The 23864-nt window shown below is 37.3% G+C and overlaps 1 protein-coding gene across 4 annotated transcripts; it reads right to left on the reverse strand.

Annotated features, from left to right (window-relative positions):
• Nucleotides 1-3997: 3997 nt before the first annotated feature.
• Nucleotides 3998-23752, reverse strand: rnf150a (ring finger protein 150a). 4 transcript variants are annotated; one of them, XM_057331289.1, is made up of 7 exons: nucleotides 23072-23752; nucleotides 19786-20036; nucleotides 12413-12484; nucleotides 12180-12262; nucleotides 11942-12038; nucleotides 11632-11811; nucleotides 3998-8910 (listed from the first exon to the last, which is right to left on the reverse strand). In XM_057331289.1, the coding sequence occupies exons 1-7, from the start codon at nucleotides 23517-23519 to the stop codon at nucleotides 8806-8808; spliced, it is 1236 nt and encodes a 411-aa protein (XP_057187272.1). In that variant the 5' UTR covers nucleotides 23520-23752; the 3' UTR covers nucleotides 3998-8805. The 4 variants fall into 4 exon arrangements, 3 of the variants coding, with proteins under 3 accessions (XP_057187272.1, XP_057187270.1, XP_057187271.1); XM_057331287.1 differs by having other exon boundaries at nucleotides 4005-8910; nucleotides 11632-11844; XM_057331288.1 differs by having other exon boundaries at nucleotides 4012-8910; nucleotides 11649-11844; nucleotides 23072-23751.
• Nucleotides 23753-23864: the final 112 nt, after the last annotated feature.

Here is a 23864-nt window from a genome sequence, read left to right on the forward strand (position 1 = left end):
TGATAATTCCAACGCATGTCATAATTCCCATGAAATGTTAGGCTACAACAAAACTCTCCCTTCATGAGTGAAGTATACCTTGATTCAGACATGCATTTAGACTGGATGAGTCATTTTTGTGACATTTCTCAGTTATCGCTTACTTCTCACTTCATATAGAGATTTGAGACTTTTTCGCACTAATGTAGAGCTTCCCTTTTTAAAGAAAGATTTCCAAAAATCATTTTAAGACAGATTCGAAGCAGTACACTAGATAAAATGTACATGGGATTCAAAAGTTTGATTTCATTGAAAGACTTTCAAAAAAAAAAGAAAGAAATCAATTTTAAACTCATTTTGCTTCAGCAATGTAACATTTAATAGTGCATTTAACAAATACTAGGAAGGAGCTTGATAAAATGTGTTAGGAGCTTGATTTAATCGGGAATTCGAAAAAGCAAGTGAACCATGTATTTAGAAAAAATGGGGCACATTTTGATTTCATGTTGACCATCATTTAATTTGCCATTCAATGTATTTCCCAGCTGTCATACTGACTTTACGAACATGAGACAGCACAACATCATCACTTGACTTCAAGAAAACAACATAGCCAATAGAATAGTGTATATGAGTTATCATAAAATGTTTATTTATTGACATTTTACACTTTCTCGGGGTGAAACATCACACAAAAAGCCTTTTTGGTGTTCAAATATGAGGGATTGTTCAAAGAGTTTCTTAATGACTGTTAACTTTCCCCACGGATGTCTTTTTACAACATAGAAACATTACTCAAAATGAAACCATGAAATCTATACTTTCTATAATAGTGCTTTCTTAGATGACTCATAAACAACCCAATAACTGTTTAAAGGTTAGCTGAGGTTAACTGAGACAATGAAAACAGAGCATTCCTGTTACTGCTGAACTGTACACTAAACAAAAACACCTGATGTTACAGAATGTACTGAGTGTTAACAAATGAACAATATTATTGTATTTATATAAAAATAATATGAAATCGTATTGTTATTATTATTATAGAAAATCCTAATCAGAAAGTGGTTAACTGAATAGTTGCAAAAGTAAATTCTATAGTAAATAGGCTACTACAGAGTAAATTCTATAGTAAATTCTACAATAACAACGTTTATCATTCATTTACACATACAGTACACTGAACAAAATTATAAATGCAACACTTTTGTTTTTGCCCCCATTTTTCATGAGCTGAACTCAAAGATCTAAGACTTTTTCTATGTACACAAAGGGCCTATTTTTCTCAAATATTGTTCACAAATCCGTCTAAATCTGTGTAAGTGAGCACTTCTCCTTTGCCGAGATAATTCATCCACCTCACAGGTGTGGCATATCAAGATGCTGATTAGACAGCATGATTACTGCACAGGTGTGCCTTAGGCTGGCCACAGAAAAAGGCCACTCTAAAATGTGCAGTTTTACTGTATTGGGGGGTCCGAAAACCAGTCAGTATCTGGTGTGACCACCATTTGCCTCACGCAGTGCAACACATCTCCTTCCATAGAGTTGATAAGTTTTAATTACGTTAGATCTCAGTGCCGCTTTTGACATTGTAGATTATTCTATTCTGTTAAATCGGTTGGAGTGTGAGGTGGGGTTTGTGGGAATTGCCTTGAAATGGTTCCAGTCCTATATTAAGGATAGGACATTCTTTGTTAATTTCATCCTCTATGGCTCCTTTAAATTATGACTCCCTAAAAATATGGCCTGCCTCAGGGCTTGATTTTGAGTCCTATACTATTTTCATTATATATGTGCCCGTTGGCACATTTCTTATCACATGTATGCAGACGACACCCAGATCTATTTTCAGCTTAAGGTTGGAATGAACAGTCTTTACAGGCTCTATTGCAATGTCTCGATGAGGTTAAAGGTTGGATCACCATAATGTTAAAATGGAAATTATTTTATTCGGTCTCTCTAAGGCTAAAGAGAAGATATCCAACGCTCTTGCTCCCATAAAAATGACAGTGAAAGACAGTGTGAGAAATCTTGGCGTCATAATAGATTCAACTCTCAGTTTTGACAGACAGATAAATTCAGTTGTAAGAAGCAGCTTTTATCAGCTTAGAACTCTCTCTAAACTAAAACCTCTTTTGAGTTTTAGAGATCTGAAGATTGTTATCCATGCTTTTATTACCTCGCGACTAGACTACTGTAGCTCACTTTATGTAGGGATTTGTCAATGGCAACTCTCTCGACTTCAGCTCGTGCAGAACGCCGCAGCTAGGCTTCTGACTGGCACAAAAAAAGGGAACACATTACCCCGGTGCTATCGTCTCTCCACTGGCTTCCAGTCAAGTATAGCATTGATTTTAAGATTTTATTATGGGTTTTTAAAGCGTTACACAACGTGTCCCCAAACTATATTAGTGATCTCTTAGGGTCTTATACATCAGCTCGGTCACATAGATCAGGAAATCAGTCGTTGTTATATATATATATATATATATATATATAATNNNATATATATATATATATATATATAGTTTCCCCCCCTCCACCCACCTGAAAAATCACTTGGCTCACCTTTCATCTCATATCTGGAGCCGGGCCTGCTACGCATGCTAGCCTATCAGTAATTATAAAATAGATACTTTAAAATAGTGGATTTAAACAAACTTACAATTATGTTTAAGTGTTTCAATTTTGTTCTTATTAGCCTAATAGATATTTAATAGACATTGTAAATGTGTTGGAGATGCAAGCTAATTATTTTTTAATGTCAGCCACCAGGGGGCAGTGTACAATTAAAAAACACCAGTGTTTTAGCAATAATAACAAAATCGGGCCTTTTTAAGGTATTTATTAAAAAGGTCAAAATTCTGTACCTTGAGTTTGATATCTCTTGGAATAGATGGCTTTTCAGCACATGCATCAGCCACATGCAAAGAGCTTTTACAACATTCTATACAGAAGACGCACAATTCATCCTTAAAGCAAATATTGGATGTTCCACTGCCAGCTGACGCCTAATTAAACAAAGTCTGATCTATGAGAAACATAAGCACGGTCTGTTTCAAAGTGATGTTCTCTCGCAGGATGGCACACAGAGTTCAGGATGATCTAACTGAAGGCTAAGGAACAGGTCAGAAATTGAGGTCATGCTTTTGGGTGAGCCTGTGCAAAGAAATGCTTAGGGTCAAGTCAAGTCAAGTCAAGTCAGTGAACCTGAATAAGGGGCTTTTTGGAAGAGGATAAAAGATTGAGACTGAAATTGGCATCAGGCTATCAGTCTAAAACAGGGAAAAAAAACATATATCTCTGTCTCTAGAGATAAATCAGTGGCAGAGTACCATTGAAATATTATGTCAGAGATGGTTATGTTCTGTTGACAATGCTTTAACATGTTTTTTATTTTGGTTCCTGCACCAGATGTCAACTGCATGACTTAAATGCCATTTGGAATAGATGATCCCTATGTGTTCCTATATTGGCTTTTCTGTGATTCAGCAACCACTGAATCGCTATAATGAAGTGTGTCATGTCATGTCCACTAAACAGAAACATGAAAAAATTACATTATTGGATTTACATACTGTACACACTTCAAATTACCTTCTTATATTTCTAATCTTTTAACATTGTACACAAATAGTTATTGCACCAGATCTCAATCGTATTTACACCATTAAAGTTCCAAAAGTGTCCTCAGAATTTGGTAAATGTGCTTTTTCATTGTACGCCCCTTGGGCATGGAATGATTTGCAGTGTACTTAAATTGGAGTCCTTACCATCATTATGCACTTTTAAATGTGTTTTGTATTCTGTTTTAAAAGATTCCTGTACATGTTTTTCTTGATTTACTTGTTATTAGTTTTTGGTACTAAGTATTATGTGTCTTTGTTTTGTGTGAAACTTTGTGTGCCGCTGTCTTGACCAGGTTTCCCTGGAAGAAGAGACTGTGAAGTCTCAATGGGATTATCCTGGTTAAATAAATCAAATAAAAAATAATTATAATCCAATACATTTCACCCCTAAATTTAACACTGAGGACATTATTAGAAGAATCATCTCAAATATTTGCTCTAGTAATAAAAGGACAGGAACAAACATTGCTGGTATTTGCGGTTTATTTGCTAGCTGTACAGACTCATGGAAATAAATGAGATGCTGAACCACTTTGATCACTCAAAACACTAGTCTGTCTATGAAGAAATTAAATTCCATTTTTAAAGCATAAAACTTACTTACAAAATGAGCAGGGGATAAAAAACTTTCAACAAAATTTATTGTCTTATGGACTAATGTATTTTATTCTATGTGTTTACTGCATTATAACCCTTTTATAGGTGACAAAAACAGTTTTATTAAAAGCCTATTAAAAGTGTTGAACATTTACTGTACATCTATCAAAGGGGACATAAAATGTGCCATATATGATTGTGCAGCCCTCTAAGCTTTATCATTTTCCTCTCTGTCTTGCTTTCTTAAGGAGATACTGTACAATGCTTTCTCTGGACACAAAAAAACAAGAATTCTTACAACATGTAAGTAATATCAAGTTTGGTCAAATATGACGCGACCGCAACTGCAGGAGTTGAATTAAATGTCGAATAAGTATTTGAGGTTACTGAGGAGATTGTTTTTTAAGATTTTTTTATTTTAACAGGAAAACTGTTTCAGTTGAATTTTTTTTTTTATAAATTACATTATCGAAATGCTGTATTGTATTGTTGCTTGCTTCTGCAATTCAGTTAAACCTGCCTAAAGAACATAAAATCATCTAATTATTTTACATTATTAAAACTTTACATCAAGCCTATCAGGTCCAGTGTATGACAAAACATGGATTTATTTAACAAGAAAAGCACAGGTAAACAGGGACAACTGTTATATGTTGACAATACTGTCTAACAGTACATACTGTATAATATGTTTCCTAAAGGGGTCATATCAGGAGAAATACAATGAAAATGGTAACATTAAAAACTTTTTCCACTACAAATATTCCACTAATATTTGGTAAATTTGAATACATGGACATGACCGCCCATATTTACATACTGTATTTCTACAGGCAGAGCAGACCCGTTTAAACATAAGGGTCAAGGAGAAGATGCGTTTAAAAATAATGATATGATCGAATTTTTGGCAGAACATTTTTTACAAGTGCTCCTCAAAGAAAAAATCATTAGAAAGCAATGAGTATAACATGACCCCTTTAATAGACTCACAAATTAATTCCTATACAGATGATGACATCATACAGATACAGTAAGATAATAAACAATAAAAACCAACCCTGACTGATTTAAAATCATTAAATACACACCAAATTATAAGAGCATATTCATATCCTTATCGTTAAGCAAAACATTTATACATGCCAGAAACATTAGGGAAGGTAATGTGTGCTTTTTGGCTGTCAGATTGAAATAACACAGCAGAAGCCTCGAGTACTATGGGGTCAAATAGAATTTTTTCTAGGAAAGACAAAAATATTTAGTGATGAAATTGGATAATTTTTTCCCCAGCATTACCTACAATTTTCACCAGAGATTTGGAATCAAATTAGGAGGTGAAAAATGACCGTAAAATAGCAACATCATTATTTTACTTTTAGACGACCTTTTATTTTTCTAAGGTTATAATAATTTAATTTTTACATTTTTGTAGTTCAGCTCCAAATCTCAAAATGAAAATTTTGACCCTGCAAAATATTGGATTATTTAGTAAATAGTGATAATGACTTTTAATATTTAAGCTTTCTTTATGTAGCTATTTTGCTCTTCGGAAAAAACAATAATCAAGATTTTTAGCCGGAGACCTCTGGTTGAATCGACACAGAATGATACTAATATTAGGATCACAGACCTCAATATCATCCTGCGTGACTACAGTATACTACAGTAAACTACAACAGACAGTCCTTCAGAATACTTAAAAACCCATCATGATAACAAGAAAATTATTTAAATACAAAAGTGCATTCACACAATATCATCCTATGCTAACACGTGACCTGAAATATACAAGCATGTCAAATAAAGCATAAAAAAAAAACACTGAAGCTTTGGTTAATTAGAGTATTGAACATTCTCTTGTGCATTGCACATTAGCCCACTTTCTGGAGCAATGCATTCTGGGTATGAACGTCTACTAAGGGCAGTGCATTTTAGGTCCCACAATTAAATATCGGAAGAAAATGACTCGATACCTTATGTAGTTTGCAGAAATATAGACTGTAAACTGCATGCTGTATGTTACAAAACAATTCAATGAGATGAAAGAAAAAAGTTTGCATTAATATTTCTAAAAGGACTGTATGTGCAATCTATTTAAAGGTGCCTTTTTTTTAGAAAAATAAACCATTTGATATTAAAATATTCATTCAACAGTCACTTTTATTTTGGGCAACATAAAAAGCAAACAGCCATTTATATCAGTCATGTTTAAAAGCAGGATGATTCCGACTTCTCAGCAACCAAAAAGCACCATGGGTAAAATTCAAATGCTGTAGATTTGATGTAACTGTTTTTTTTACATTGTAACATCTGATAATTTTCTTTGTTATGGTGAAGAGATTAACAAAACGGCTACATTTACACTGCCAAGTTTAGGGGGTGACAAATATGATTGTTTTGTGTGTATGAAACACGAGCAGCATCTACAACCCCAAACTCATAATGTTTGTTTGGCTACTGAACGTTTTAAAAAGAATGCATGTGAAACTTTTTACGCATTATACAACTATAAATGTTGAAAACTTGTGTTTTCTAGTGTTACATTGCTTGACTTCATTAAGTAAGTGCTGCCTGGCTGATATGATTTCCAGTTATCCATGCTGGAATTGAAAGGTCAAGATAAGTGCAGTGCATTGTGGGATGTGGTATTCTGCACAGCGTGCATCTTGTCAAATGTAGTAGTGGGTCATCTGGACATTCAATGCAGACAGAAAACTCACATCCTTGCATCATACATACAACACAACACTATTGTACCGTATGACTTACTTTTAATACTGCAGGAACAGCTGTAGTGATACACTCCACAAGCTCACACTTATTTTACCATGCACTACATTTTCATGGACTATAATGCATCATGCATTGCACCTAATGCAATAACCATCCAGTACCAAACTTACATACTTATATCTGTACTTTGTGCACTATATGGTTGATCCATTATACATACACGTTCATGTGTACACCTGCATATTTAATGTGTATGTTCAACGTCTAATGTGTATATACTGTCCATATGCGTATAATGTATATTGTCTTTTTTGTACAGTCTGTCTATTTATATTTTGCACTGTTTGTCTCCACTACATACTGTCACTTTAGTCTGTAAAGTCATACAGTTGTCTGTCCAACTGCATTCTACTTTGTATGGACCCAAGACTTTCACTCACCACACGTTGTTTTAGATACTTTGGACCAAACAAACACTGGGCAACATAAACCGCTACTGACAAAAGCTATTAAACATCTGCTGCTAATAAATATCACGCTCTCGCTAGATCCCCCTGAATTTTTTACACCTGCAACATAACTATAGGAAAATAAACCATGGTTTTATTTTATATCATTCAAAACCTTTATGGCTCTTTCTTCTGTGGAACAAAAAATAAGATATTTTGAGATTCAACATCTTAGTGGTTTTGTGTCGATTCCATGGCAGTCGCTTGGACCAATGTTGTTCGGTTATCAACATTCTTCAAAATATCTTTTTTGTGTGCTGCAGACGAAAGAAAATCATACAGAAATCACTCATGACAGTGAGTAAATTATGAAAGAATTTTCATTTTTGGATGAACTATCCCTTTTAAGGCCAAAAACATGCTTGACTAAAGTATGCGAACCAAAATGCTTGAGCTATGCAGCATGTTTATATTTAGCTTCCTGTCAAAACAAAATTGTGTGAAAAGTGTATAGGTTGTGCTTTTGTCTCATCGTGATTGACAAACATATTATCTATAACACAGACATCTCAAAGGATGCACAAAAACGGTTGCATTGGAAACAGCTGCTAAAACACTGATCGCGTCCCTAAATGAATGTGGTAGAAGCAAAGGTCCACCTCAGAGGATGGTGTGATAAGACACACAACACTTGCAATAACAAAAATACACTAATAGTGTCCATTCTGAATATAAGCCCTGGTGATATTTCAGAAAGTAGAGATGGGGCAAAATATTGTGCCTACTAAACCTTTTTCTGGCTGGTTTGCCTAATGTGTCACTTTGTTTTCTGATATTTCTATAATAAATTCTTAACAAGACACTTTCGGTGTATTTCGGTTAATCTCAGAAGTTCTTAAATACAAAGGTGTTTTGATCTTGGTTATCTTTGGCTGGAGGACAACTCAGCGTGAGACAACACTAGTATATGATAAACTTGAATTTTCACTGATGCTGGCTGTAGTTCACACAAACTGCGTTTGACACATAAATCTATGCATTTTGTGTCTAGATATAAATTCGTTGTGGAATATTGCATGTATTGGCAGTGATCCCTTGGAGAAGCTAAACAGTCAAAATTTCCACGAAATGGAAATGTTCAAATGGAAAAAGTTGGGTTGCTTTCTCAATCTACTGTACACACGCTCAGGAAAAGAAGAGCAGAAACATATCGACATACTTGTGGAATAAAAACAAGCAGTTTCTGTGACAGTGGAACAAAAAGCTGATGAGGTCACGGGCTCAGAAAAGATCATTGCACACCTTGTGCTGCTACTGCCCTCGTGTGCTTTCATTGTTTGTTTTGGGTCCACTACAGACCTGCTCCCTTAATGGCAAGCTGAGTCCATCTGCCCCTACGGCGACCTCTCAGGACTTCACATCTTCATGTTCTGGTTCAGACTGAAGGTCGGACAGGACCAGCTCCACCGGCATGATGAGGGAAGTGTCTGAATCATGACTAAAAGAGGGCTGCTGTTCGCCTAAGGAAACAGAGGAGACAAAATTACGTCATGGAAATTCAAATATGGCAGCACTGCGGTAACTTTACATCATACTGGTGACACAGGTGACTAATTGATTTCTCTCACAAATATGCATTTTGCGTCAGAAAACACCCGATGGATGCGTGTGCTTCGCCATTTTAGATACCATATAAGAAAGTAACATGACATCATTTTTATATAAAACTACTAGCTTGTGTTGCACTGAAGAAAGCAAGTCGTACTGTATACAGGGATTGGATGGCATGAAGATAAGTAAATTCGGAGTGAACTTCCCTTTTAGGGACAACTTCTTTGACATCACGTTGACTTGCTTTAAGATGACATCAGAGGAACAGTTAAACGACTGACAGCAAAGTGCTGCATGTGCACACAAGCACACATTACACGGAGAACAAGAGCAGATGAGCTTCTATCAGCCTGAATGGCCACTCGTACAAAAGAATGTCCTAAATATATAAGAGCAGGAATTGAAACACGCTGGCACAGATTAAATGTAGAACCAGAGGAAATGAAACACACCATCTTGATTTCACAGAACCCTGGAGACATGTGGATTTCTGTAACGCCCAGATAACATGACATAAAACCTAACATTACTTTAATCATGTCTGAGATCACAAAATAAACATTTTCTCTCAGGACTGTCTTTCTAATGTCCTTGTGTTTTTGATTGTGTCTCTGGTCTCTGTTAGTTTAGTCATGCGTCACACTAACTGGTTCAATGTCTGTTGTCGTAGTTTCTCATTGAGTTCCTGTTTGTTGTGTTAGTTACCGCCTGTGTCTAGTTTAATTAACTTCCTCTTGTTTATTTATACCCCTTGTGGGCCCCGGCCCCCGTGTTGAGAACCCCCCTGTTGATTTCTTCTAGCTTGTTCTACTGTAATTCCCAAGATGTACAGTATATTAAAGTCTTTTTTTTACATTCCTGTCCGTACTTATGCATTATTACTTATTCCGCAACTTCCTCGAGGGAGCATAGGGCCTCAACAACAGTCTTCCAGCGAACTCGGTTTTGAGCGACTCTCTTCAGCTGGGCCCACGACCATCCAGCTGCCTTCATCTCAGCTTCGGTGCACCGTCTCCATGTCGGTCTCTCATGGTTTCTGTTTTATTGATGTTTATTTTGAGGCCAACTTTCTCTGCGAGCTGATCCGTGCCTGTGTGACAATAGGCTGATATCATCTGCGAAATCGAGGTCCTCTAGCTGTTTAGTGAGGGACCAGCGGATCCCTGCGTTTGCATTTTCTGTGGCTTTTTAATATCCAATCACCTACCATCAGAAAAATGGTCGGTGACAGCAAGCAACCCAGCCTCACTCCAGTCTGCACTTCAAAATGTTCTGTAAGTTTTCCTTTCTATACAACCTGGCTGTATAAATGCTGGATGATGGAGACAAACTTGGGTGGGATCCCATAGTGTGCCATTAGCTTGCATACAACTTCTCTACCCACACTGTCAAAAGCCTTCTCGAAAGTCCACAAAGACTATATAGAGTGGAGACTGCCATTCCAAGGACTGCTCGATGATAATGCGCAGGGTTACAATATGGTCTACACAAGACATATTCTTAGTCTTATTCTGTCCAAAGCCAGCCTGCTCATCTCTCAGCCGTTTGTCTAGAGCCTCCTTCAGTCTTTCCAGCGTGATGCGCATCAATCTTATCTTGCTGGGAACAGATAAAAGCATGATGCCTCGCCGGTTTTTACAACTGGACAGATCGCATTTCTTGGGGAGTGCATTTATTATGCATACTGTATGTTATACAACACATTAAATTTACAGTCCTCTGTAAATGTAATTCATTTGTTTTCTAATGGCTTCCTTAAGTTTGGAAAGTCCTGTTTTTCAATTCTGTTTAGTGCTTTCGACATAAAAAATACTAATACTAAACTAGGGCTGTGCAATATTAAAGATAAAAAATACGATATGCAATAGCATGCTAAATAATGCGATATTCAATACGCAACACGATTTTTTTCTAAAATCAATTGAAATCGTTTTAAAATTTATTGAAAACAATATATAACCAATAGGGCTGCACGATATTATAGAAAAATGTGATATGCAATAATTTGCTAAATAATGCGATGTGCGATAGAATAATGGTGCAAGCTTTGGATCGACGTTGTTTAATTCATCCAAAGTGGTCTATAAGTAACTTTTTGAATTTTTAAAACAATTCAGTTATTGCAAACCATTGCGATATGCATATCATTATTGTTATACGCGCAGCCCTATACTAAACTGTAATCAAAAAAACTCCAAGTTTTCAATGTCTGCATTACTTGCTACTTTCAATGTACATATTAAACCGTGTCTACACCAGACGCGGTGTGATGCGACACAACAAAAGACAACAGAACGCATTAGAACCAATTATCATTTTCAATTTTGTCCACACTGGATGCGGAGCGAGAATCCCATTAGAACAAGCTGCGTGCCGTGTCACGTCCGGTGTAGCCACGGTGTTACTGTATGTGTATATTGTGCACATATGTGTTTATTGTATATTATGTGTACACTGTGTGTATTCAATTCCCTATAGTATGCATACAGTATATATTTACGTATGTGTATGTATGTATATATGACTGCAGTGTTAAATACTTATCATTGCCATCAATTAAAGTCAGATTTATTGACACTTTCATATTGAATAGATTTTAACAGTTCGCTGTTGTATAAAACACCACACACCATTTCTGGATACTCACTGCTCTCTCCGACCTGTGGAAAGGAGTCTATCTCATGGTACATGTGTGACAGGCCTGTTGTTCTGACAGCTGGATCCAACACCACAGAGTTCTCGCCCAATGTGACCTCACTGGCCCCCGTCACAGGATTTGTGGGCGGGTCCCCGATTGACACCTCATAGTCCTGAGGGATGTCATCATAACAGTCTGTATCGGGCTGTTTAGATGGTAAATTACAGCGTTGTAAGAAACTACATATAGAATGTTCAGGCAAAACCCAGGATCAAAGGTTTCAGAAAGTAGCCCAGTCTTACCGGGATGCCCAATGTCTTGAGGATGTTTATTTTGCACATTGGACAGGTTCTGTGCTCCAGTAGCCAAGGGTCCACACAGTTCTTATGGAAAACATGGCTAACAAAAACAGCACAGAGGCGTTCAAACTTAATATTAAACAAAAATACAACTATGTAATGGTCTACTGTGCTTAGCCACAGGGGCGTATCTGAGATTCATAACTCTAGAATTAATCAAAATGTCTGACTGGAATCTTACTGGCATGGCAGTATCCTCACAACATCATTTGGCTTGTAGTCTTCGATACACACTGCACAATTGTCAAACTCCGACTCGGTTTCCTAGAAAGAGGAGCACAAACTAATTATTATCTTAAAATGTACTCCAAATGGCGAGAGGCTCGAAAAAGAACATCCATCCATCAAAAAAGTAATCCAAATGACTCCAGTGGGTTGATAAATGTCTACTGAAAAGAAATCAAAGACACGCACCTTGTCTCCCTTCCTGATGGTCCGTACTTGTAACTTGCTTATGGCCTTTTTTGCAGCGACCCCCAACCGCCTCTGCAAAAAACATCAAATGAGCTACAAAGACAATAGGCCTTTTTCACACTTCCGGGTTTTTGTCTTCCACATCGTTCAAAGCAGGTTAAATGATGTTCCGGTTACAGCAGTCTAACAAGAGTGTATGGATTAAATGCCTTTGTATAAATAATGCAAATGAGCTTAATACCTTTATTATCTCCTGTTTAAAGTTATGAGCTTAATTTAAAACACCTCGCAGCTAAGAGGGGGCTCTAGTATTGCTGTTTTTGTCTTAATTTAAGGTTTGTACTGTTTATGGGACAGCAACCTGAGGCAGGTACTTGCTGATTTTAACTACTGAACTGCATCTAAAAAATCCAGTGATGATGTTCTCTGTCTAATTTTATTCTTTATGTCTGTCTGGTTTGGTCCTGCATTATATCGATAAAATAAACTAACGTTACAGTAAAGGAAGCTCGTTGTGCTAGAAAAACATCACCCAATCCTTCCTGTCATCACACTTTCTGTTTCAGAAAATGACAAAAAATGTCTTCTGTTGTCTGTTAACCTCGCTAGTGCTTCTGACATTATCAAAAAATGTTAATAATGTAAAATATATTATATGAGGCGTTTTACTCGCGGGTACATTGGATCATTGGCACGCATTATGGTGTTTTATTAGGTGTGCTGTTACTGTGATAGAGGAGTGAATAATTGTTTATGTAAACAGTATATTAAAATAAACAGAAGACCATGATTATTCAGGAACATTAGAATCGTATGTATTGAAAGCGACCCATTAAAATATTGGAGAAGGACAATACAGCTGTTTATGGTAAGCATTTTATAATAAGGTCCAATTTATTAACATTAGTTACAGCGCAATGTAATACGTATTCTTAACCTTGGTTAATTTTAAAGTTCTACATTTCTTACGTTTTCACAATTTAAGTTTAAACGTTTTACATTTGGTATTATGAATGAACAAAGAATCGTATTTTAATTACAATAAAAAAGAAACCTTACCTTAGCAGTTTATGATATCTTATTTACTAACAAATATTAACACGTTACACACTATGTTAACAGTGTACCGGTATTTTAAAGTAATTTCTTATAATACAGTGACGCGGTCACGTTTGAATAACACGCGAGCTAGGGTGTATAAATTCAAAACACTTTAATTAATAATAGCAGTCTGAGTGCACAAAACAGATAAACGCACATATATTTATTTTCATATATTAGATATCTATGATCATCGGGTGCATGCATTAAAGCAGGGGTCGGCAACCTTTTTGAAGTGCTGTGCCATTTATTTTTTTCATGGCAACCACTGTGCCATTTTAACATCAACGTTTAGTATTACATGTAATTGAACAACAATATTATTTTTTTTTAGATTGACATTATTCGTATACTTATACTATATGGCTATAAAACACAAAACAGAAAAAGAAAAAGTTTGAATAGACTATCATCTTTATTTTTCAATATAACAAAATTGCACAAATTTCTTTAAAAATTGAAACTGTTTATACAAAATATTTTGCTCCTTTTAAAGGAAGACAGCAAGAGTATAAAACACAAATAGTATTGGAATCCAGTTCTAATGCTGCTTTTTCACACGTGTTATAGTTACCATCTTTTTATTTTTTATTTTCACATATTTCTTTAATAACTGAAACTGTTACATATGTATATAAAACATTTTTATAGAACAAAAAGCAGAGCAGCAAGAGTTTGGAAAACAAATAGTACTGGAATCACGTTTTAATGCTGCTTTTCAGTGTTAAGCCAAGGAATACCAGCATGGCCCAGTGTAGGCTAATGCAAGATTAAACAGATGTACAGTACTTATAAATACCAGTTAGTGTGAGCCCTGGTCCTGTTTTCCTTTGCTGAGCTCTGTTATCTTGGGAGTGTAGTGCGCCACCTCAAGTGTCTCGCATGCTTCGGAATGATCAACAGTCAAGCGATTGCGAGAGGGACAGAGCACATTGTTCATGTGTGAAAATATTTGCTCGCTGAGGTATGTCGATCCGAAAACCGTCAAAAGCCAAATTTTCTGGCAATGATACCCAGCATGTAAAAATGCAAGATCGCTGATTGTTCACTGCTGTGGTTTCCAACTCCTTGCAGAGTTCTGCAAATTTTGTCATCCAGATTGCTGAACTCTTGAGCTCAATTAGCTGCATTTCCATGTCCTGTGTATCCATCCACTCTATCAGAGATGCATCGAATTCGTGTCCATCGAAGCTCGCAGGCTTAATCAAAAAGGGAACTGTAATAAAGCTCAATAAAAGGGAAGGAAGGAGGCGGGAACCAGCGAACAATCAAAAGACTTTAATCAAAGTAAATAAACAATAAATCAGCAGTAAAAACAGGCCGGCAGCCCCTCAAGGACGACTGCCGGCCACACGAACATAAACACATAAACAAAACTTAACTAATGTCCGGGCCCGGTCCTCTCTCGCCGTATATTCCTGCCGCTCGGCCTTTTATGCTTCCGATCTCCTCCGTGAGAGATAAGAGGCCTAGCTGACGCTCATTAGCAATCGCATCACCGGCCTCGCTTGCTCCTCCCACGGCTCTCTTCACGCCTCCCTCGTCACAGGAACATTGGTCCATGTTTCCGAAAGTCCCCAAAACGTGTTGTGAACTCCAATTCGAGTTCGGACATGTATTTGGATATTTCACTCGTGTTAACGCTGCACTGCGCGGACAGCTCCCGTACATGTTTGAAATATCGGAATGTGGAGGTAGCGATATCCCTTGAGAAAACTGCCAGCTTGTCAATAAACCGCCGAGTGGAGAGGAATATCTTTGTACGTGCAGTCCATTTCCTCGAGAAGGGACTGGAACTGTCGGTGTGTGAGGGAAGATCGCTTAACTATGAAATTAACAATCTTTACAACTGTAGCCATAATGCTATTAAGATCTGAATTTGACATTTTTGCACACAGGTTCTCTTGGTGTATTATGCAGTGTAATTTCATAATGGGGTGACCCATTTTTTCCTCAATTAATTTGACAGCTCCTTTCTGTTTGCCAACCATGGCAGGGGCTCCATCTGTTGTAATTGCAAAAATTCTTCCGATGTCAACCCCTCGCTCCTCAAAGTGCTCAAAAAATGCCTTGGCAATGTTTTCCCCTTTTGTTGTGTCAGTCTTTGATTTTAGGCAACAGAGTTCCTCTCTTACATTCCAATCACAATATTTTGCCATGATTGCCAAACGTGGTATGTCATTTATGTCCACACTCTCATCCAGCGCAACACTAAACACCATTGCATCCTTCAGCCCAGCTGTTTGCTGCTCATTGACACTTTCTGCCATTTCTTCTATGCGTCTCTGAACAGTTCTGGCTGACATGGGAATATCTTTGATTCTCGATATAATAGTCTCTTTGTTAGGTAACCCATCAAACAAGACCTCTGCGCTAGAGAGGAAAGCATCCTTAATGTACTCCCCGTCAGTGAATGGCTTTCCGTGTTTCGCAATGCAATGAGCAAGTCGGTAACTTGCTTCAGAAGCATTATTTTTCAATCTAGTAAAAACACGAAGACTGCCGGTTTGTTTCTCATAACTGGACACAGCGTGTCTGATGGACTCTGCCTTATCTTTGAAGGATTTTTCGTGTTTTGTTTCAAAATGGCGCTTAACGCTGGAAGTACGACACACAACATTTTCTAAACATAAAGTGCATACGGCACGATCTTTTTGAAAAACAAAAACAAATTCTCCTCTCCAAGACGGCTGAAATGACCGAACGTCAGTTTTTGCCTTCTTCTGCGTAGTAGCCATTTGTGAACCTCGTCTGAAGTTCAGCACCACGGTGAGCGCAAACTACACAATCGATGACACGTGACCTCTAAAGCACAGACAACTTTATGTAAAAGATGTAGTGCTGCAACTAGGGCTGTCACGATTATGAAATTTGGCTGACGATTAATTGTCTAGTAAATCATTGCGATTATGACGATTAATTGTCTCTTTTAGGGCTTTGACGATTATGGCGATTAATTGTCTGTTTTAGAGCTTTGACATTTAATTCTCATACATTTTTGATTCAGCTTTGAAACGACCATATTGTTCTGAATATAAAAAATATGTTTTTTTTTCTTGGAAATACATCGGAAAATATTGGTTTATCATATATTTTAGGTTTAGGCTTTTAACTGTCAATAATACAACTGCCATATACTTGTAAATTAAGTAAATTGATCAGGAGTGAAGCCACCATTGATATGCTATCAGTCATAGAATTGCTTCTAGTCTGTTTTTTTCTCACTTACAAGATACAATAAAATTTTACTTCTATGTTACTGAAATTTTGGTAGACTGGTTTTCACACTGAGATTATCTTAAATAATATTAAATTGTACTGCAGGTTATTTTTATGGTATATGCTTTAGTTTTTATTGTGTTGTGGTGGTACAGTATCACAATGCTTTAGTTACAATCAATACACTAAAATATGTAATATGCAGATGCACTACAGCTCCCCCTAGTGTCTTCTATAGAGATGTGAAATAATTGCGATGATCTGAAACCATCGCGATGAGGCCAAACAATCGCGATGAGACGATTATTTAATAATCGTGACAGCCCTAGCTGCAACGACGCGTCGACTACAAATACGTCGACGTGTGTGAAATGCGTCAACGCTTCGTATTATTTACGTTTATCTGCTGTAATAGCAGTTCTGTCCGGGCGTGTTCAATAATCAGCAGAACAAGAGAAAGTATAATTCACCCGACAAAAAGCGATCGAGACCTCGGACGCAGTAAGATAGTGAATGGACGGAGGAATTCCCCCTAACGTTACCCCCGGAATGCGATCATCACAGCATGGACACGCAATCACAAACGGACGGAGAGGGGACTAGATGTAGACTTTCATAATAAATTACTTTTTTGTAATTTACTTTTGATGTAAAACTACGCTTTACATTAATGATTTACATTAACGCTATTGTACTAGTGTAAGTTAGTGTATGTGAACCTTTGCAGATTGTGACCCTGCATAATTACTCTTAAGCTTCAAAAAGGACTGACTATCATGAAACCACCAATGCACTTTTTATGTCATTCGATAGCTTTATGCGAGGAATAAACCAATATAGCATAATTAAGAAACTCTGACCTCCGCTGGTGCTGTCTGTCAATCTCCAGTCAGCATGCGTGTGTACGGTGACGGTCAGGACTCTTTCCAAGATGTTCCAATGTTTTCATTATTCTTCATAATGACAAGATGATAGTCTATGGTTTTGTTTAAAATGTATTTTGCTAGAGACTGTGAGTTAACGTTACTCGCTGAGTATAGCTTAGCTTATTAGAAGCACTGGAAGCGGTCTGAATATGTTGCGTCTTCATACGAAATAACTCTTTTTAAACCTCTGATGTATACTGTCGGATTGATGCAATGCACTATGTGTTAAACATGTAACATATCATCTCTTCTCGCTGTGTTCTAACTATTATTTACTTTGGGGAGCAAAATGATCCTCGGGACTTCAGAAGGAGTAGGTGCTTTAAGCGCATCATTGTGCGTCCTGGATGCGCATAACTTTAAATAACGAAGCGAATGCATTAAGCGCATCATTCTGAGTTCAGGGTGCGCAGGCTCGCTTTAACGCCACTGCATTAGAGTCTTTTATTCGGTGATAGTTTTGTACAATAAACAGAGACAGATAGTAGTATTTTACTTTTACTAAATTATATTATGAGACTGAAAATAGAGTCGGATATTACTTGGAGGAAAAAAATACAGAGCATATATCATGCTCTAGTATTTCATATACACATTTTTTTATGTTTTTACATTTACATTTAGTCACTTAGCAGACGCTTTTATCCAAAGCGACCTACAGATGAGGGAAACAATGGAAGCAATTGGAACAACATAAGGACAACAAAAAGCATAAGTGCATTTTTTTACCTTTGATACAGTACTTAAGTACTACTTAATTAAAAGAAGATGGTGATTTTCATGTAAACACGGATTAAAATGTTAAAACAACAATATTTATTTATAAAATGTAGTGGAGTAAAAAGTATGATTTGCTTTATAATGTAAGAAAATACTAGAACTTATTGTTTATTTGCAAAGTTTTCCAAAGGATTAATTCCAAAAATCTTTATTAGACTTAAAATAATAATCGTTAGATTAGTCGACTAATCGAAAAAATAATCGTTAGATTAGTTGACAATTAAAATAATCGTTAGTTGCAGCCCTAAAAAGATGTTGATTACGATTACAGATTAACGGGCAATTTGTCATGCGAATACCACCAGACGTTCAATATTTTTTTAAACTTCACAAATGCAATTCACTTTTTTGCAAATGGAAATATTTTTACGCTTGCAATGTCACGTACGCTTTTACAAATGTTATTCTGCGCATGCAAATCTTTTTGGCACGATTTTACCTTCATAGGAAAAACCCTGAGTAAAGATAAATTTAAGTATCTTAAATGACACAAGCGCATTCTATTACAATGGGATTTAATCTGTAGGGGAAAGGGCTTTATCCTGCGGTGACGTAGTTTGCGACTCTATTACAGTATTGAGTTTCTTATATGAAATAATACATTTAAGTTAGTTATAGGTTTCATACACTTCTCTGATATAGCAAAGGCTATGAGTCTCATAGCGAAGGCTAGGGCCTCATGGGTCAAAGGTTATTGGCCCATGAGGAGCACCAAGCAGCACCATTAGACATCTGCTTAACATTACAAACACACAGACACTTTGAAGACACATACACATTGAAGACACATTTTCTTTTAAGAACTTCAAAAGGTTTAAAGTCCTAGCTTAGTAAACCTGACATTTAACCGTAGCAGGTTAAGACCTAAATACGATATAATGGTAGCGACTCAGAAAGAGGATGGACTAACAAAAAGGTGATATCATGTGAAACCTGATTGGTAGAAGGTGATGTCAGGCAAAGCATGATTGGTTAACAATGTGAAAAACAACTTGAAGTTACTGTATAAAAGATGGAGTCAGATATGTATTCTTTGGACATCATCAGATGAACTCTGTGTGTCTCACTTTGCTTGCTCGAGCAAATAAAGTTTAAACTCTTGGCATCTGGAACCCTTGTCTCTGAGATTTCTTTCTGCGATGGAAGGCCGATTCGCCACCGGTCATTAGATCAAGACAGAATCTGTAGATTTTTATAGCAATGATCCAAATAAATTCCCACTGGATAAATTTAATTCTACAAAAACCAGGTTTCCTTTTTTGATGAGTAATGTACATTTATTCTGATTAGGCATCGCTTTAATGTTCATTTCGGTTTCAGTTTCTGCGTTTGTTAGCGTGACTGTACCTGGTTGCGATCTCTCGCGCTGGCGTAGCGGAACCTCTGGATGTAGTAGAAGACCAGCCAGGCCAGCGAGATGATCATGAGAACGATGAAGGAGATGGAGACGAACACCACTGATGTGCGGCTGACGTACTTCTGCAGGTTCCGTGTCCCGATGCTGATGTGCATCACCACGGTGATGTTCTTCTCCAGCAGTGCCATGATCTCACGTCCTTTGGGCTCTGGAATCATGATAGCTACCACATCTCCGGTACCTAAGGGAACGAGAGACATGAGCACAACAGAAATGTAATCTGATTAGAGAGTTGCTAACAGCCAAACACACTGCATAACTCAAGTTATAGTATACAGCATCTTATTCGTGCTTAAATGGGAAAACAGACTAACATTTTCTGACACAGACAGTCAGTGCGACTGTGTCTTTAAGTTCCCCTTATGATTCCCTGTGGCTGCATCGGTGCAGGAACATCTGTGCTGAGACGACAATACTGAGCTTATAAATAGAGCTTCTGCTCACAGCATGCAATTAAGACATCCGGGGATCGCAGGGCTGCTAGCCTGTTTGACACATCATAATAACAGGTCTATCAGATGTCTGATCTTCTTTATCATCTTCTAACAATACCCGAAGCAACCAGCCAGAAACACCCTAGCAACAACCTAAATACCATAGCAACGGCCTATAGCAAGCATACATCCCCGCACATTTTCAAATTTACAGCATATTCAAATCTTTAAAGTACTAAAACTAAATTACCGCATTCAAACTTCCCAAGTCAGCCTTCGAACAATGTTTTACGACCTTGGATAATGCAAAGAAAAATAAGTTATTCATATGAATTTTTAAACAATGTATTATGTTTTTTGTGTATTTAAAGCGGCCCTAACACACGCGGTTTCTGCCAATCTCATATTAATCTTGAGTACCTATAGAGTAGTATCGCATACTTCGTATTTTCAAAGAGTATTTAGTTTGATCTCATTTATAAAAAATAGATACAGCTGTACGATTATTTCCAAAAGCATATGGCGTGCGGGGGGAGGGGTAGGCTGAACTAAAGCACGTGCGCAACCATTGCCAACAAAACACAGACATCAGTTTCACTCACCGCATGCGGTTCATGTCCGGCATCTTTTAGCGCTGGGACGGCTCCATATATCAGTTTCAAACGATCTCCAAATCCAGCGTTACATCCACCGTTTATATAACATTCATCACCCAAATGCAGTGAACAAACAAACACCTCAACTTCGCGAACGTATGCTCTCTCTCTCTCTCCTGCACACAAGTGACGTCTGCGCATGCTCTTTCTCCTGCTGTCCTTGCTGCCACGTGGGCGTGCTTCTCCGGGAGAATTGTCCAATAAGGGACTAAGAAAAAATGTTATGAAACAGTTTTATATGTTCGAAAAAAACTTTCCGAAACCTATACGATCGCTGGGGGAGTGTATCGAGCACAGAAATACTACGTAATACGCCCAACTCGTTTTTTGACAAGTTGACCATGTTAAGCATGAGAAGACAAGCACTTTAACACTGTAAAGATGTCAGAATGCATGACACACCGCTGAAGCACCCCTTTAAGAGTTCAAAAATGTAAATCAAAATGCTTCTTTATGCATCATGTCATGGTCTCAGTTTTTCACATTGCCGTTGGGTGACTTTATGCCACCCTTAAGGTTTGCTTTTTTGGAGTTCAACAGACATTGAAATGAAATGGCTGTTATATACAGTATGTGATTAAAGGCACATTTGTAGCGGTCTCTTAATCATCTACAGAGCTACCATATTTGTAGCCTACAGGCAAATATTTTGCTTGCTATGTTTAACCATCTTTTGCCTGTTTCGAGAGGAACATTTTGCTCAATCTGTCAAGGTCTAGGCAGAGATACAAGTGTTACTACTTAAATTATAAGAGGCACTAATGTTTACCATATGAAAGAAAGATTTCCTTTTGGTTTCCCGGAATTTTTTTCCGTACCTAAAACAAAACCTAGTCAACACATGTTCAATTAGCTGTAAATGTTGAGCTGTAATACTGCCTGGTTTGTGTATAAAGTGGGTTCAACTGGTTCAAAGTTAAATATTAACATGTGAAGTTCTAGGACAGGATACTAGTATTACAGTGCATGCGTTTATATCAGTGCCACTACAGCAAATTAACAAAGAAATCTTAAAGCATGGCTTTTGTTTTCAGAAGAACTCTTAGGTGAAAAAAATGATGGCAACATAAAATAATAGGGACACATGCTGTATACAGCTTTGGAAATTATAAAAAAATTGCCTTTAATTTCTGCATGTATTACTGGTATTTTATTCCAGTGTCTGTTGAATTCCAACAAAAGCAAATCTCAGGACCGACATAAAGTCACCCAACACAATGTAAAAAACTGAGAGCATTCCAAGACAGACGAAAGCTGAAATCAGTGCTATTCCATCAAATATTCATTTTTGAACTTTTAAATACATGTAAAAACATTAGTATTATGATATGAGCTTGTTATTATAACCATGTTAAATAATGTGTTGTTTATGCTTAGTTTAACCAAATTGTCCAGTTTTCATTTTCTGCAAATAACTGTAAATATATGTTTTGGGGGGGGGGAGAAAAAAGGTTTTGAAAAATATACTACCCAGAATACAAAATGAACAAATGAATTCAGAAATACTGAAAATAATTTTCCAGTCCCCTAATATTTTCAAAAGCTGTATATTTGAGGTGCTGACACTCAATCTGAACCAAAGAATTCCAAAAACAAACTGCATGACAGGAAGAGGAAAAGTGCGACACCCATCATAGTGCAAAACAGTGAGTTGAAACTGCATGTCAAGCTAGACGTGAACACAACCAAAGCAGAAGTCATGGAAAACACAAGAAGTGAAGCGAGAGATCATGGGAAATTTCTGCCAATGTTTTGTCAACATCAGCACACTCAAATATTTACATCATGTTTGAAGAACTGCTTTCCACAGAACACATAAAGATATTTTATAACTGGTTGAGCAAACTCAAAAATGTCTGCATGTGAACGCATTTGTTTAACTAATAGGTGTATGGACACATGATCCCTACAAAACCCCTGAAGGTGTCCTTTTGTAGTAACAAGAAGTTAGCAGCAGATCCTTCAAGTCTTGTAGGTTGTATGGTGGAACCATTGAGGATCCAACTGGTTGGTCCACCACATCCCAAAGATACTAAATTCAACTGAGATCTAGGGACTTTTGAGACCATAAATGGACAGACCCAAGGTTTCCCAGCGGAACATTTGTCCACATATTATTCTCTTACCTTGGTGTGGCATAGTAATGGTCTCATTGGGATTGCTGGAGCCCAAATTGAATATGACAACAGCAGATGCATTGAGGCTGGCTGCATGTCTTATCTTCTCTCTGTATGTACAGTTTCCTCCTGCTATCAGTGCTATCCATGGACTGTTGGGATGGGGCAGTGGGAATTTGGTGTTGCTGTCACACACCTGTCTGTCCTGCAGTAAAGAAGGCATGAATACAAATCCCCTAGCATCTTTTTTAGGGGAGTGTTCCCCGTATCTCCCGCATTCAGTTTTCTCTGTCCTGACTTGAGATGTTACTGGGTCCAAGTAAGTGATGTTGACAAACGCAGTGTACCATTCCTCTTTCTCGGCCACTGTGAAGTCCAAACACAACAAATGCACAAAACAAAATGACAGCAACCATGTAGACAGGGCAAGACTTCGGCAAGCTTGCGTTAAGGACATTGTCGTGTTTTCTTAAATGGTCCCCAACAACAGTTTTTCACGAAATGTATTTCTCCCTGCTGTCATTTAATACACTGTTCCATAATATAAGTGACGATCTTTGAGTAGCGCATTATTATATAAGTCCACGATAAAAACCACGTCCACGTTTAAGTCTGTCGTCCTTTAAACGTGGCTTATAGATGCAGTCAACCATCCCGTCTCCACCCATCAGCACTTGCGGTTCTTGTGACGGTGCTACCCACAATGTTGCCAGTTATTGCGAAAGTTACGTTAGACAAAATATAAGATGTAATTCAAACTAACAACCAAAAACCAGTAATTGTAATCTGTAACTAAACTTCA

This window comes from Triplophysa rosa, linkage group LG4, assembly GCF_024868665.1.
Source record: "Triplophysa rosa linkage group LG4, Trosa_1v2, whole genome shotgun sequence".
Taxonomy (NCBI): domain Eukaryota; kingdom Metazoa; phylum Chordata; class Actinopteri; order Cypriniformes; family Nemacheilidae; genus Triplophysa; species Triplophysa rosa.